Raw genomic sequence first — 15,561 nt, 5'->3', positions numbered from 1 at the left:
CCATGATCCCGGCCTTCATCCTGCATTCAGCTGTGAATTTGCCCCTTTTGACTTCACAATAACAGCCCTAACCCTACTCAGACCACAGGTAGTGGCTTTATGGCTGGATCTAACATGATTCCAGCTAGTCTGGCTCCTGCACGGTCCCCTGTGATGGGAAGGAAGCTCAAGCTAGGAGACCTGGCTGTACACTGCTGATCCCTGCCCTTGCCAGTCTCTTTCCCACAGGACCAGTAGGATTCAGCAAGAACCAAACTCTTCTGTCCAGATGGCACCAGTGCCAGGGATGCAGGGTCATCCAGGGAACCACCAGTTGACATTTGGAGAGGAAATTGGCCAAAATTAACAAATTCCTTTTCAAGAGACTGAAGAAAATGCAATATTCCAGGAAGAAAGGAAATGGATGTTTTTCCTTTTTACAAACCCAATTCTAAGCCCCCTTATTTTAGCCCACCCTAATCCTGAGTGTGGGCTGTGATGTGTCCCCAGCCCTGCTCCATCACGCTGTAGGGACAGTGTCAGAAGGACCACCAGAATGGCCAGGCTCCCAAACAAGGTCCTCCTTGCCCACCCAGGGGCCAGAAATGGATGTCCAGAGAAAAGTAAGTACAGGGCAAGCACATATGATGGTTCCCCAAGTATTTTGCAGGGGGTTCTCTGAGTGTGATATGATGTGCCCAGTTAGGAAACCTCCACAGAACTGTGTTCCAAATATCTGTGTGGTCTCCTTTTGGACCTGGGAAAACCTTCTGCCTCCATGTGTCCCTCAGCAAGGTGTTCCACAGATATGAAAAAAAGCTTTGGTGGTTTTGAATTTGGCTCCTGCTACCTTCATCTGATGGATGGATCTGATGGATGGATGGATTGTCTTTAATGGGTACAAACAGTGAGAGGGGCAGTTGGGGGGCATCACGGGTTCAGGCAAGCCATACTTCACTGCCGTAGCCATGGTCAGTGTGGTTCCCAGGTCCAGAGAGGGAACAGAGAAAGCCTTCATCCCAGAAGTACACTGTTCCAAGTGAAGGTCTCAGAAGGCTCCCTTAGGTACTCACTTCTTTGCAAAGCAAGTCACACATACAGGCACTAGAGATGGAAAGGCTGGAGGGCAGGAACAAAAAAGCATCTATCAAAAATGGCAGGAATCAGCTTTTTTTTTTTTTTTTTTTTTTTTCAGAAAGAAGGCCAAGGCTGAGACCCTTCAGTTTGTGCAAGGGGAGAATCAAGGCCAACATGGTTCAAATTCTGACCATAGCTGGGAGAAGGACCAACGTCTCCAGCTGGGTTTTAATTTGCCCTCTTGTATCACGATTTCCATCCTTCTGCAGCATGGGTTATTTGCATTTTTCAGAGTTTTGTGACACTTGAGTGCAGTACTTGGCCAGCCAGACATAGAACAGCAAGTGTCTGCAAGTGCTTCATGTACCTCCACCCTTTCTCTCCACCCTAGGATTAATTATTGTTGAACTGGTCCTTTAATATTTAATTGTCACCTTGGCTCCCCTTTTCATCTCCTCCCTTCACAGGCGTCTCTGTGCCTCTTTCAGGTTGGTCCTTGCACTTTCTCTGGGCTCGTTCTCCAAATCAGCTCCACACCTTAATCCTGCGCAAGAAAAGCCCATCTCTCTGCTGAGCCCAGCCTGAACCCATGCAGCATCAGTGTGATGTGACGCCACTGGAGTCCACGAAGAGTCTTCAGTCCAGTTTAGACCCCGGAATTAAGGTTGGTCTCTAGAGTTTGCTTTTGAGTTCTGCTGGCAAAGAGAAGTGAAATGGTTTGTTAGGTTTTAATTGAGCTTGGATGGGATGGGAGCAGAATTTGCAACTTCTTTCTTGCTGCATTAGATTGGAAGTGGGTCCTGTTGCTGTTGTTGTAGCCCCAAAGTCCTGTGTCAAATAAGTTGGACACTTTATAGCTCACAAGACGCACGCGACCATGTCAAGCTGGCTCTTGGCTTGCTCATTTGCACCTTGCACACCACAAGCTACAGGCCATTGGGTTGACCATGCCCTCCTCCTAGATCTGGCTGAAGCCATGTGCAGAAATGGGGAACCACCCTTGGCCCCTGCTGAAGACAGCTTTCACCCTGGGTGAGCCAGTCGCTGTCTGCAACTCTCCATGCCTTCCTCGTGGACTGCATTTTCATAAAAGATGAAAAGAACCTGCTTGACTGGCTGTCCTGGCCACTTTCCACATCTTGGCACCCTTCCCAAGGCTGGATTGTGTGTCCTACATCTGGAGGCTGGGGTAGTGAATGGGGTCAGCAAACCTGCTTTTGGCCCTGCTGTACATGTCTGGAAGTGGGAAGAGGGCAGATCCTCTTGGTCTTTGTTCAGCTTACAACTACTTCAGAGGCCCTACAGCAGAATGACAGGTTTTTCAGGAGTGGAAAATGTCAAGTGGGGTTGTGAGATCGTGAGTTATTCAAGGTGGCATTAAACACAGGTAGGCACGAATCTTACCCACAGGATGTGTGGCAACAACCTGTAGGCTGGGGCGATGTGCAGGGAGGGAAAAAAGAGGGGACAAACTCATCCTCCAACGGGTATAGAGATGCTTTGCACATTTTGACAAGTTTCTGTGGTATGACTGCTATGGCTATGTGAAAACTGCTCTTATATCCTTTAACTAGCTTCAGTAGTTTTCAGTTTCATTGTATATTGATGTATTTCAAAATGAAAGTCCCGGCAGTCCTTTGATCCCAGTGAGTCTCTCCAACTAAAGCTCGTTTAAAGTTTCTGGCTCATCCCTCCTCCCAGTCTAGGGAATATGCTGACCTTTCTTCTGTCTGGCTTGAGGAAACACCTCAAACTCCTTTTTATCCTGCAGTTGCAGCTGGCCAAAGGACCAGAGCAGGGGGGAGGAAGGCAGGCAAAGGAGGAGTTTGCTTATTGCGGGGAAGTTTGCTTTGTGGCTGATACGGGAGATGCCTCCAGGCTGCCATCAACCTCTTCTTCGATAATCTGCATGTTCCCATGCCTCCCTGCATCCGACAGGCCCGGAGAGGGGCTGCTAGTTCTGCTGGGGAGGAGCACCTCTGAAACTGGGCCATGCAGCTTATCTGCAGTCCGATACATGATATAAAAGCAGCCTCCCGGAGAAGCCAGGAATTAAATTCCTTCTACGGTTGGCTTTTTGGCAGCTGGCTGCCAAGCACAGCTAACTGCTTCTCCCAGCAGTTACCGAGTGCCATCTGTTGACTAAATGGTGGTCGTGCAAAAAATGGAAGAGAGCCAAGGTGAAGATGGGCGCAGTGCCCTTGGGAGAAGCATGGGCATGGGACTGAGTGGCTTTGGAGGAGTTTCACGGAGCAGAAAAGAAAAAGGAAGTAGGGTTTCAAGCCAAGGTCATTTCTACTGGTGGCAGGTCTGATAAAGGGATGCCAGGAACACTTCTTGGGGCAGTCAGGTTCAGGTTTATTGAGGAATCGGATTCTTTCCTTCAGCCTTTGTGTAAGGCAGAGAGATGGAGAAGAGACAATTAGACTTGCTGTCAAAATGTGGAGCAATACGGTCTGCAAGCTGCTGAATGCTGTCCTGGAGCAGGGTGATTGTGGGCTGCTGTCAGAGATGGTTCTTTTTGCTGAAAGAGGTCAGGGAGAAACTGCAGCACACAGCTAGATAAAAGGATTATTTCACAGTCATGAGCACAAAATGGACAGGTCTTTGCTCTGATGTCCTTCATTTGCCCCGGAAAATCTCCAGCAAACTTTGTCCAGAGTGGAGACCGGGGCCTCCAAGTGGGCAGCTGGAGGCCCTGCTTATGGGAGGTCAGCCAAGCCCATGTCGCACATCCATGGCAAAAATTTCCTCACGTCCTCTTGGTTCCTCCAGCTTTCAGGCTTTTCTGAAAGCAAACTTCTGTCCACCACAGGGACTGCTCCCTCAGGGGGTGCCAATAGTTAGCAACAGCTGATACATCCCCTTGCTATAAAGAGGAAATCACAGAGCCGACCTGGGGTACCTGCACGGGGTACGCCCCGTGGCTTCTGCGCCGAGCAGGCCTCAGAGATGGCACAAGCCAGCCTGCAGAGGACAGAGCACGATAAACAACTCAGAAACAGGCCATCCTGCTTATTAAAGGTCTTCTGGCTATTTTAGAACAATAAAGGGATTACCTTGGGGGTGGTGGACAAATTCCTGTGTGAGTAATTAAGCTGTTTTCTCCAAATGTCCTTACTGTCACGCATGGATGTAACATGCACGTGCTGTCTGAAGTACTCTGTCAAGTTGATACGTGCTGGGAAATAGCTGCCACCGACTGCCCAAGAGAGCAGTACTGACGTGCTTCAGCCACCAAGGTGAGGGTGCTTGTGTGAACAGGTTTCAGAGTGTCCTGAGATCCTGCAGGACCACCGAAATGTCTCATACCCAGCACATCCCTCTCACTGGAACAGCAGATGGGGACCAGCTCTGGCTCCTCTCCTTCCCAAGTGGCAGACCTCTGGGTTTCAGTGCTCCCCAGGGCTGGAGTGGTGGTCCTGGAAGATCACCCCTATCCCGAGGTAGGCACAGATCCCATGGGAAGGCAGCACTGTTTCCAGCTATGACACCCACTTAAGAGCAGAGTTTTTGACAGTTCAGAGAGAGCCCTCAAGGTGAGGGCAGCTCTGGTGTTACTGCAGCCCTTCCTGGTCATGACACCATGTATAAGCAAACATATGTGCATGCATATAACCCCACAAATCTCAGCATATTTATAAGGTCCTGCTTTCTATCCTGTGAGAGTACCAAGAGCACCAACAGGTCCCCAAACCAGCCTGTTCTGCCCCACTGCTGAAGCTGCAGATGCTGCTCCCTTGACTGGCCCCTTTTGCCCTTGGGTTTCTGTGTCCACAGCATTAAAACATCTTCTCATCTGTCTCAGATGATGATGCAGAAGTAGATGTCTTTCATTTATGCCACTCAGACAGGGTGAAGGACAGCTGAGAAACATCAGCTGTCTGTGTTGAGGGCAGTGGACGCTGCCCTGGAGGAAACTGCAACTCACCAGAGTCATTAGCAAAGGCAAGGGTATTTTGGGACACTCCATGCCTGCTCGTCACTGGAAGAGCTTGGCTGCACCGTCGATGACAGCAGGGACCCGGGATGCCATGGCCGTGAAATCTGTAGGAACTGCTTGTGAGCACTTAGCTCAAGTTTTGACAGCTTGGGCATGAAGAGCACTGTTAGCTAATGAGATCCAAGGGTAGCACAACAGACCCCACTGCTCGTGACATTTACCCTGCACTGTGCATATAAACTGACTTCAATATCTGGGATAACCAAGTGGGTCTTTGTGTTAATCTGGAGCTGGTTGTTAGTATGTGCAGATTCCTCGAGCTCAGAAACAGGTCCACCGTACCTGCAGGATATGGCACTGGCACTGGAAAAAAGTGTTTCCATGAGCATTGCCTCTCTGAGTCAGCCCAGCAGCATCTTCCAGGGCTGACCCTGTCCCTCTGGCCCCCAGCCCAACTAAAAATGGGCTCTATCCTCACAAGGGACTATACTCCCCTGGAAACCCAAGGCAGCAGCATCCTTCCAGATCCCTCTGGCTCAGGTGGGTTCCCAGGACGAGGAAGGGCTTTGCATGGCTCCACACCTGCACAGGCTTCTCCATCACAAACCTCTTGCTGGGCACTTGGGCTCTAGCAAGGCTCTTGTGTCTTTCTCCCAAGTTTCCATCCACAGGAGAGTCTTCATTTCCTTCCTCAAGCCTGAATCCAGAGGCACTGCCTCTGGAAATGGCTTCAATTTCCTTTCATCATTGGAGAAGCTACTGATTAATATGGGTCAGTCTTTCCCTCTAAGCACTTTAGCTAAGCCATGCTTTCCCCTCCTTTAGTAGCCCTGCTCTCCAGTAGTTAGAGTTAAGTGCAGAGGAGGGGCCAGTTTCAAAGTTCTTCAAAGTCTTTTGAAAGTTTCCCTTTAACCGTGCTGGATCTGGGGTTGAGCTTTCTGGATTTTGTGAGGGGTTGACCTGCTCAAAAGCATTAGAGGGGATAGGTACCTGCAGCAGAGGAACTCCTTTTTTAATGCTACGACATGAAGACAGAGCAGGACTCTCATTAAGTTTGGGGTGGGGGACAGTCCTTGGGCAACGAAATATCCCCCTGTGTGCTTCCAGCTCCTGTTCACCTCTTGGAAGGTCTGGGTCTCTCTGGAGGGCGAAGGAAAAGGCACCTGTCTGCGATGAGGGCGGGCATAGCACATAGGATAGGGCATAGTGCAGAGATGAGGGCTTGAGTGGGGCAACCCAAGACAAAGCAGATAAACGCTGCCTGTTTCAGAAAGCCCCTCTGTGACTCTTATGGGGTCCTTTTGGCAGGTTTCAGTGTGGGCTTACTGAGGGACCTTCTCCCTTAACTGTGCTTTTTGCCACTCACAGTGGCAAGCCGACAGCATATAGCCCACAGCACCACTTCTCCCCCCTCCCTGAACGAAAGACGCCTTTTTAACACAGGGAAATAATTCCCAGAGAATAATGAAAATAAAGAGAAAAAGGCGAGTCTGGCACTTGTTTTCCCATGAAGGCTCATGCACATACTCGCACTGACAAGACATTCAGGACCCCAGATATTTTCACAATTCCCCGCCAGGCGTGCAGCTAGCCATGCATAACAAATAACACGACCCCATGAATGGCCATGAAGCGAAGTCAAGCTGTTTGCCTGATCCATTTTTCATTGTTCGCTAGCTTTCTCCACTTTGAACGAGGGCTTGTGGCATCAGGAAGTTAAAAGGAGCCAGGAGGGGGGAAAAGGGGGAGTGTTTCTTTTAAAAAGAGAGTGAGATCGGAGAGGAGGACACAGGCACTCAAAACCCTGTCTGCGCTTGGTATATTAGGCAGCCAGTGCTCTTGGCTGGGAGCCCAGGCGAGGCTTTTGTAATCAAAACATGATCTTGTATGCTGTGCAACCAGTGCTGAGAAAGGCCGTCTGATGGCTCTCCTCTTTTAGCTCTGCGCTGGAATCCGCCGGGCTTTGCTGCCGACGTCCGACATGCACCGAGCTGTGAGTGCCTTTGGGGTCCCGGGGGGGCGCGGGGCAGCGGGGGCTCTCGCCTAAAAAGACCACAAAACGACTTGCGCTCAGGGTGGCCTTTTGGTGCTTGTGGCTTTGTTTTTTTTTATTATTATTATTATTATTATTTTTATTTTTTTTTATTCCTTGCCTACACAGTGTAAATGAACCCTGCTGCGTCATGGGGGGGAGGGTACTGGGGGGGGGGGGGGGGGCGGATTTTGGGTGCCGGGGCTCGCATGTCGCAGGTTGCGGTGGCTGGCTCAGGACAATGTGCTCCCGGGTGGGTGGGAGACTGGAACAGAGAGCACCCAGCTGGGGAGGGCTGGATGTTGCCCATCCCGGCAAGGGTTTCAGCCGCAGCTGTCAAGGCAGAGAATATCTCTTAAAAAGAGCGGATGCGTTTGCTCGTGCAGAAGAGTGTTAGCTCGAGCCCCCACTCCTCTCTTCCCGTCCCTCCCCCCAACCTCCTGTCCCTCGCTCTTTCCCACCCGTGCTGCCTCCGAGGGCTCTCACTGGAGAGGCAGATGGTCGGAGAGGTATGCAGGAAAACGCTGCATGCAGACACAGCCCTGAGTGAGACACCCCTCAGCCCCCGATGAGCTGCACTGCGTGTGTGTGTGTGCCACCGGGGCGCGGGGGCACGGCAGAGCGAGATGTCGGCATGTAATCGAAGCGCGAAGGCGCTTGCTCCCCATTTTTCCTTCTGTGACATTTTATTTGGGATAGAAGCAGGCCTCCCCTTCTGCAGCTCTGCCTCGCTATCGAGGAGGAACCGGGCTCGGCTGCTTTCTGATTCAAAGCCATCGCGCGGTTGTTCTGCCAAAGCCATTTATAACTCGCCCATCGCCGTGACATACGGGCACCTTGCTTCCCCGGAAGAGCTTTATTCTGGGAAGGGCGCAGTGTGGCCACTTCTCGTCCTGAGCACCAGCTTCAGCAGGGACTGGGGTGGCAGCTTCATTCCTGCGGCGAGAGGCGGACACATCTCCCCGGCCGTCGGCCGGCTCGGCACGGTGGCTGGCCAGCAAACGCTGACTTGGCTGCCTTGCACAATGGGTGAGCCCCTGCGAGCCGCTGCGTGGGCTCGAAACACTGCTCGGCGCCTCTGCACCCCGTGGGATGCTTGGTGGCCCCGGGGGCTGCGAGGAAGGGGCATCTGCGGCTCCCCAGCACTCGCTGAAACATCACGCAGAAGTACCCTAATGGCTTCATTAATAATGTGGAGGTGAAGTGATGAATACCAGCGAAACTTTCCTCTGAGTGATTTGTTTCCAGCTGGAAACAGAAAGACCCCCTTCCCCCCGCAGTAGCTGTGCGGCAATGCAAAATGTTGACAAACGTGCAGGGAGGCAGAACGGCCTGGCAGGACTTCTCCATCTTTTGCCTGCTAACAGAGAAGAGCGCAAATACAGTCTCTGCAGGAGTTTCTGAATTCTGCCCGAGCGGGCGGCTCCGTCGGACTTTGTTCAAAGTGATTCGAAGATGAAAGGGGTGTGTTTGAGGGCATGCACCGCTTTGATCCCACCCTCAAGCAGCCAACACCCCAGCACCCGGCAAACTCCAAACCTGCCAATTTAGAGCTCACAGAATAGCTTCTGTTCAGGTAAACACTGAATTCAGCTTTAATCAGGCTTGCAAAATGGCCACAAAAGTGTATCCACCCACGTATACAATCTACTCACCCATCACATACCTGGATGATGGATGGCGATGGGAAAGCTCGTTTCATTCTCTGTAGACCTTGACAAAATCCCATTGTCCACCAGAAGAACATGGGGGAGTGGTTTAAATGTCCCAATTGTTCCACCTGAACGTGAATGTGTTCCTGTGTCCTGGCAAAGCCGCCCTTGAAGATGTGCTTGTGCAAACTGGTTTTCCTGCCTTTATCCTCTCTGGTCTCTGACAACATCCACATCCAGCCCACCTCCTGCTCTGTGATGGTATCATGCTGTCGACCTTTAGTCCCTCTCTCCAAAGAACAGTGTGGGGAGATTTCTGTCCCCTCCATCGCCCTGTTCTTGGCAGTGATGGTCCAGATCAAACACAGGTCTGCTTGATCAGAGCTGAAATGTCATTAGCTCTGTTTTTTTTTTTTTTTTCTTTCTTTTTTTTTCATGTAGAGCCCTTGAAAGGAATACCTTGCATTGCAGGGATGTTCAGTGATTCAGCAGCTGGATCCCTTCCTTTGAAAGCGAGCGTTGGCCATGTACAACAGCAGATGATTTGCAGCCCCAGTTCCCAGGAGCCCCGTGACACTGTTGGAAGAGCAGCGATGCTAACCCCTGGCTGAATTCCCATGTGCTACCTACAGTATTTTCCACATTAGCATGGCCCAGGTTCTGCACCAATACAGGACAAAACCACAGCACAGCCACTACCAAAGGGCTGGTGGATCAGACGTGCCCCTCTTCTTACTTCTGTCCATCTCCTGGGTAGCCAAAAACCTTGTAACATTAAGACAGTAATTCCTCCAGCTCATCCAAATCCTGCTCTCTCAAATGGGCAGGATATTCCTGTGCATTTCCCATCCCGGTAAAATGCTAATAACTCCACTGTAAGAGACACAAAAAATCAAGGGTCAGGTTCACAGCACCTAAATCCAGCCTCGTTTGATGTACGGGCACACTGCAAACACAGCTTCAGGAGGCTGGAGCCCTGTAAGTCTCTGGATGATGTGCACAAACTTAGCTGGGAACATGGAGCAGAGTCAAAGGCTTTCCCTCCCCTGGGCTACAGCTTTGTGGTTTTACTCTTTCCTCTCAAGCCTTGTGCTTCTCACTGTGTGTTTGCTCAGTTTAAGAAAAACTTTGTTTGACAGCACCTTCTCTGGATACCCACCACTCCACTTTTTCCTCTGGTGACCTAATTAGGACCAAGCAAAAGGCAGGAATGCAGGAGAAACACTCCCTTCCCAGGAAAAGGGCCTTATGAGCCCGCTGGCTATGGCTCGAGGCTGGACCCCGGGCACGGCGGCTGTCAGACCCAGATCCCGTGTCCCCAGCTGCCGTGGCTAGACCCTGACGTATCCTTCCCCGAAGGAGGTCACACCTGCTATGTCATGATTAATGAAGGAAAAACCCCTCCGGCCTGTGCAGAAGCTCTTCCCAGGCTTTGCTGCTCTGCCTTTCACCAGTGGGGCTGACAGGATTACTAGGGGGGACGTTTTTGTCCATGGCTGCAGGTAGAGTTAAAAAAATATATATATGTAATTCATCTGCAAAATGGCACTCAAATGCTACAGAGCAAGCCGTGGAGGATGCTTTGGGGGTTTTGCCCTTGGGATGGGCACAGCTGGGAGCTGTCAGGCCTGGAAGAAGGGAGGGCAGCAGAAATACTTGCAGTGATGAGGTCCTGTGAAAATGAGGAAACTGATGATTGTCCTAAAGGTCTTGTTATTTTTGTGAGGAATTAGGAAGCCAATAGGGACGGGGAGGGCTTTGGCAAAAAGCATGCGTCGCTAATGCGTCATGGGGAAAAACGCTTTAGTGATTCAAGAAATTTCAATTGGTTTTCTTTGCCAATTAACCATCTATTAATGCTGGATTCTGGCTTTAAGATAAACCCAACCAAACAGACCCTTAGGAAAAAACACCCCGCTCCCCTCCCAGCACCTCTCCCCTGTATTTTTGCTCCCCGGCCCTGGCCCTTTCAGGCAGCACCAGGGCCCCCCCACTGGCAGCAGCCCCTCCAGGGACCCTGCTCAGCCAGACCCCTCTCCTCCCTCTCCAGAAGGGTCTTTCTTCTTTACCTCCTGCTGTGGCCTCACTTCTCCATTTTTATTAAATCTGCTTCCCCAGAGGTGCAGTGCCCACCCCTGAAGGGGGCTGCTCGGGTGAGGAGCCCGGGTGAGAGCACTGGTGCTGGTCTCAGAGGTTTCTGAGGCTGGGGTTGGAGATGGGGCCCAGCTTTCTCCTTGGGCCCCATCTTTTCTTTTTTTTTTTTTTCCTGGTGCAGGTGTGCTGCAGATTTGCTGCAGTGCTCCCACAGCAGATTTCCTGCACAGGACCAAACAGCAAGGCAGGCAGGCTGGGGGTAGCCCAATGGCTGGAGCTGCAAGGGCAGCAAACAGATATCCAGTGCCTGCCCATAAACCTAGGGTTTTCTTTCCTCCCCTCGCCGGTCTCACTTTGTCTCACCCAGCTGTGTGTGAGCAGAGGAGAGGCACGCAGATGCTATGCTGATAAAGAGAGCACAAAAACACTGTTTAAAAATAAACCTGTAGTGCCTCGGAGATCTCAGCCCTGCCACCTTGCTTTTCCTGTAAACACCAGGCAGAGGCTAGACGAAATGGATCAGCTTGCTGCAGCGAGTTGATACCCATCAGCATTAATTTCCACCAGACGCTGCTGTCACTAGAATTTAGAAATCTGCTTTGCAATTCCCTGCGGTAACCAAGGTGCTGGCTGAATGCAAACGGAGGGCACTGGGTGTGCCTGGCAGCACCTGAACCAGCAGCAGGGAGAGGTCTCATTTACTAAGTGCTGTGTTAGCTCTGGAGCCTACTGCCAGCCATCAAAGTGGGCCATCGCATTTTTGCTCCAATTACTTCACTGCCAAAGAGAAATGTTTTAAAAAAATAATATATAAAAAAAGGGTTGATTCTGTCAGGAAGAATTCAACTATTCAACTAAAAAGGTACAGTGTCCTTTTAAGTGGAGGTCTAAGGGGAGAAATGGGGGGCAAAGACCCTTCAGCTTTCCCCCATCCAAGCAGAAGGATGAGGTTTGTGTCCTGTTAGTACGATGACTGGGAAAAGCTTTGCTCCTTCTGTTTTCAGGATGCCGCAGTGGATGATGCCGTGCTAAGGAAGAAAGAACAGAAAGATGTTGAACTTGATAAGAAAATCCTGGCTTTGGGAAGAAGAATGAAGCGCTCATACGAAGATACCAGGTAAGTCTACTTGACTCTTATCTTCCCCACCTCTGTTTTGAATCCTCACAGCTTGCTGCATGCAGAAAACAGTCAGCAGTGTAGGAACAACTTGGTTAGATAACATTATTACACAGGATACTGTTTGGAGCAGGTGGGCCAAGCTCTGCCCTTTGCTACGGCTCCTGAAATTGGAAACCAGGCTTGCTGATGTCTCCATTCCTACATCAGCATTTCTTCTCACCCTACTTTCTTCCTCTGTCTCTATCACACCTTTCCCACCTCTTTACCTGTGCACAAAGCCTCTTGGCTTTGGAGCTGATTAACATTTGCCAGCTGGGCAGGTAGTCTTGAATCCAGCAAAGAGCTGTTTTGTCTTAGACCTAGAGCTGAAGGACTCAGTGGAGTTTTGGACTGGATCTTGCTTAGAAGATTTATTTCCTTTGATACCAGAGGAGCCATTTTGGACCTTTTCTGGTGACGGCAACAAAATGGTACCTTGCTGAAAGCTATAGGAAGGACTGAATGCTACAAGCAGTCAGGGAGAGGAACCCTCACTCCATATGAAATGTTACGCACCTAACTACCATCACTTGGTTTCTAGAAGCTGTCTAGTAGATAGGCAGATCACAGCCACCTTCTTCTGGCAAGACATAATGCCCTGGCCCCAGCCTGGCATGGGGACCCTTGTTTTTGTGCACAGCTCTCACTTTCTGCAGGCCTGGTGTGTCTCCCAGCCTCCCCATATGTCCCAGCCACTGTCACCCCTTCCAAGGGTACACGGAAGGGACACAAGTTGGTCCATTCCCTTTCAGAAGTGGAGGTGGATCCATTTAGGAGAAATTCTAAACAGGAACATGGACAACCTCTGTAGAGAGACAGGTTCAGGCTGACAATAAAGACATATCTGTTTCAGGAAATAGAAGAGGACAAAAAGCGAGCTGAGCAGGAGGGAATGGCTGTTACTTCCAGGAGACCCAAGCAAGATGGACTCACTATTACCATCACCAAAGCTCACAACGTAAGTGCTGTCTACAAGCCAGCTCTCACTCCAACAGGACCTCCACAAGTGGCATTGCTGATGGAGACAGCCTCCACAGTAAAGCTCTTTCAGGCACGGGACATAGCTCCTAGAGGTCCCTGAAATGATATAAGAGCTTTGCAGAGATGTGTGCCCAAACTGATGTTTGCTGATCCACGCATTTCCAGCCATGCCCAAGCACCTGTACCCAACGTTCAGAATGAACAGGCAGGAAGATGAATGAGTATGTGAACAGGCACATTTGGCGCTGGATGGGTCCCGGGTATGAACATTGCTGCAGATGTGTAGGCAGGACGTGTCACCATGTGTGTGTGTCATTGGAGGTGTCAGGAATGCATCTGAGGATACTTGCAGGCTGGGCAAAGTCGCGTTCTCCTTAGGCAAAGCAACTTGCAAAGCAAATAGCCCTTGGCTGCTCTGGGGCTTTGAGTCAAATGCTGCAAGTCCCAGGCATCCTTCCTGACTGCACCAAATCTGTGTCTGACAAAGCCTGTCCTTCTCTCCTGGCAGTGTGGGAGCTGGTAAATCACCAGGCCAGTCCTGCATTAACCCCCAGGGGATGTCCAAGGCTGAGCTTCAGCCTGCGCAGTCAGCACTCCTGGGTTGTCAGATCCAGGCTAGTGCATTGCTCACTTCACCACGCCCTGGCCCTTGCTTTTCTCTGGAGGTGCGTTGTTGCACACGTTTTTCTCTCATACAGGACCTGAAAGATGCAATTACCCAGACTGAACACTATGGACAAGATAGCCCAGCCCTCTCGATGGTGAGCACAACCCTCAGGAGCCATCCACTTGGCTTCCCAGGCAATCTCCATCAGGACTTAGGCTTTCCTGATCTAACTCAGAGTGCTGCAGAAAGAGAGGAGGAACATTTGTTTCCTAAAACTCTGGCATTTTAGTCTGAAATGTCAGATTTGTAAGTGCAAAGGATTTTCTAGATCCTCTGTAATTGTGGCTTTTGCTGCTGAGCAGACAACGAGCCCCTTGTTCCATAGGAATGTCACGGCACAGTGCCGGGCACAGAAAACTTCCTCAGGGCAAGGCTTGCCATTTCCTTAACTGGCCTACCCTGCTCGTGGGCAGGTGCGTTTGGGGAAAAGGGACGCCCCAGTGAGCTGAGGGGCCGGGATTTGCTCATGGAAGTGCTTCATTTCCCAGGACAAAAGGGTGGTGAGCGAGAAATGGAGTCCCTGTCCTACGAGCCCTGGATTCGGCATTGGCAGTGAGGAAGAGGAGGAGGAGGAGGAAGAAGCAGATCATATGTTCACATTCAGAATGGGAAAGAGGATGCAGCTGGCTGTTACCATGGACAACAAAGCCAAGGTGAGCAGGGAAGAAGATTACAAAGGGGTTCCTCCTCTCACTTGAGCTTTCTGCTCAGCCTGGCCCCCAGTGTCTCCTCTCTGAATGGAATAGATCCCCTCCCATTCCTTTCCTCTCATTTCTCGATCCCTCGGCACAGCCTCAGTCTACACCTCGAGTTGCCACGCGCTGTGTTTTCCTCCCCATGTGTGATTTGCTGGAATCAGCCCCCAGGCCTTGCTAAACCTCCCTGCAGCTCCTTCCATAGCCCATGCAGAGCCCTTTCTGGGAGAGCAGATGCCTTATTGCCCACCACTTGGGCCAGCAGCAGGGTGTTAAACTCTGTTGCTGTGCCTGGAAAGGGGATGGAGATAAGTGAGAGCCCAGATAGATTTAGCTGCATTGCTGCTTAACTATTCCCGGGGAGGCAATGATGTTTAGTGGTAAAAACAGCATCATTTCTCCCTGTTGCTCTATTCCAGAAAGTCCTAAACACAGAATAAAATCCGAAGTGACATGAGTATCAGTTGCAGCTGCCAATGTGCTGGGCAGCAAATGCGCCCCAGTATTTTCAGACTTAATTAGAAATTTTGCGAAACAGAAAAAGTAATTGAAAATGATCATGCCAGAACATTCCTTCCTAGGTGCTACCCCTATCTCTCGTGGAGTCTGTGCATCTAGATGTAATGATTTTTTGAAGTTTTGGCAGGAAGGATTTGGTAAAAGTTTGGCAGTTAGTGTTGGCAATATGCCCAAGGAAATATGCGTCTGTACGAGCTTCACGCTCTTATTTACCTCTGGTATATCCCAGGGAAATGATCCTGTTCTTGCTGGAGTTACTGAGTTTGGCCACTGAGATCAATAGGAACAAGGACCAGAAATGCCACCTCCCCTGGAAAAATGTAATACCTGCATGTGCCCTGCACCTGCATGGGAACTCAGGGAAGCCCTCTAGTTAGTGAGCCTCTGGAGAAGGTTACTGCTGCAGCTGGTACATTTTCTTGATGTTTAATATGTTCCACAAGAACACAGGAAGCAGAGTTATCTGTTAATTGGTTAACACTAATTAGACACCAGTGAGACACCTGGAGACACACCGCCAAGATGAGCACGGACCCTTTGTGCAGACCGTGCTCATGGGAAGCGGACAGAAAGCCTCAGCCATCCATCCCCTGCCTCTCTAAGCCACTGGGGCAGACGAGGTCAGCCCATTTCTGCCAGGGCAGCACCAGGAAAATGAAACGGTGGCAGCAAACGTTGCTCCCCCGAAGCCCCTTTTAGGCACAGCAACATGCTTAGCCCACAAAATCTGAGAGGGCTTTTGTGAAGCGAGGTCCAGGCCAAA

General features: G+C 50.6%; 2 protein-coding genes across 4 annotated transcripts in view; one reads left to right on the top strand and one right to left on the bottom strand.

The window, feature by feature from the left end:
• Positions 1 to 1,275: 1,275 nt before the first annotated feature.
• The window catches only part of CCDC9B (coiled-coil domain containing 9B), a 60,545-nt gene continuing 46,259 nt past the window's right edge, over positions 1,276 to 15,561 (top strand). The window contains 7 exon segments of the mRNA XM_040558293.1: positions 1,276 to 1,720; positions 6,939 to 6,992; positions 11,782 to 11,857; positions 11,860 to 11,894; positions 12,790 to 12,894; positions 13,616 to 13,678; positions 14,073 to 14,237. Of these exon segments, the coding sequence (XP_040414227.1) occupies positions 1,646 to 1,720; positions 6,939 to 6,992; positions 11,782 to 11,857; positions 11,860 to 11,894; positions 12,790 to 12,894; positions 13,616 to 13,678; positions 14,073 to 14,237 (573 nt within the window). The 5' untranslated portion in view covers positions 1,276 to 1,645.
• Positions 7,059 to 11,634, bottom strand: LOC121070722. 3 transcript variants are annotated; one of them, XM_040558295.1, is made up of 3 exons: positions 11,221 to 11,634; positions 8,698 to 9,556; positions 7,059 to 8,391 (listed from the first exon to the last, which is right to left on the bottom strand). In XM_040558295.1, exons 2-3 carry the CDS (start codon positions 9,010 to 9,012, stop codon positions 7,888 to 7,890), a joined length of 819 nt encoding a protein of 272 aa, XP_040414229.1. In that variant the 5' UTR covers positions 9,013 to 9,556; positions 11,221 to 11,634; the 3' UTR covers positions 7,059 to 7,887. The 3 variants fall into 3 exon arrangements, with proteins under 3 accessions (XP_040414229.1, XP_040414228.1, XP_040414230.1); XM_040558294.1 differs by having other exon boundaries at positions 8,698 to 9,259; XM_040558296.1 differs by having other exon boundaries at positions 7,059 to 8,388; positions 8,698 to 9,259.

The sequence above is a fragment of the Cygnus olor genome, chromosome 5 (genome assembly GCF_009769625.2).
Source record: "Cygnus olor isolate bCygOlo1 chromosome 5, bCygOlo1.pri.v2, whole genome shotgun sequence".
In the NCBI taxonomy this organism is placed as follows: domain Eukaryota; kingdom Metazoa; phylum Chordata; class Aves; order Anseriformes; family Anatidae; genus Cygnus; species Cygnus olor.
The sequence above is the reverse complement of the archived record's forward strand: the minus strand, read 5'-3'. Positions and strand labels throughout refer to the sequence as shown.

Excerpts from the sequence above, each read along its gene's own strand:
- LOC121070722 (XM_040558295.1), bottom strand. The coding sequence starts at position 9,012 with ATGGAGGGGACAGAAATCTCCCCACACTGTTCTTTGGAGAGAGGGACT. Across the intron at positions 8,392-8,697 it reads CATCGCCATCCATCATCCAG|CAGGCAAAAGATGGAGAAGT; the intron begins GTATGTGATGGG and ends CTTCTCTGTTAG.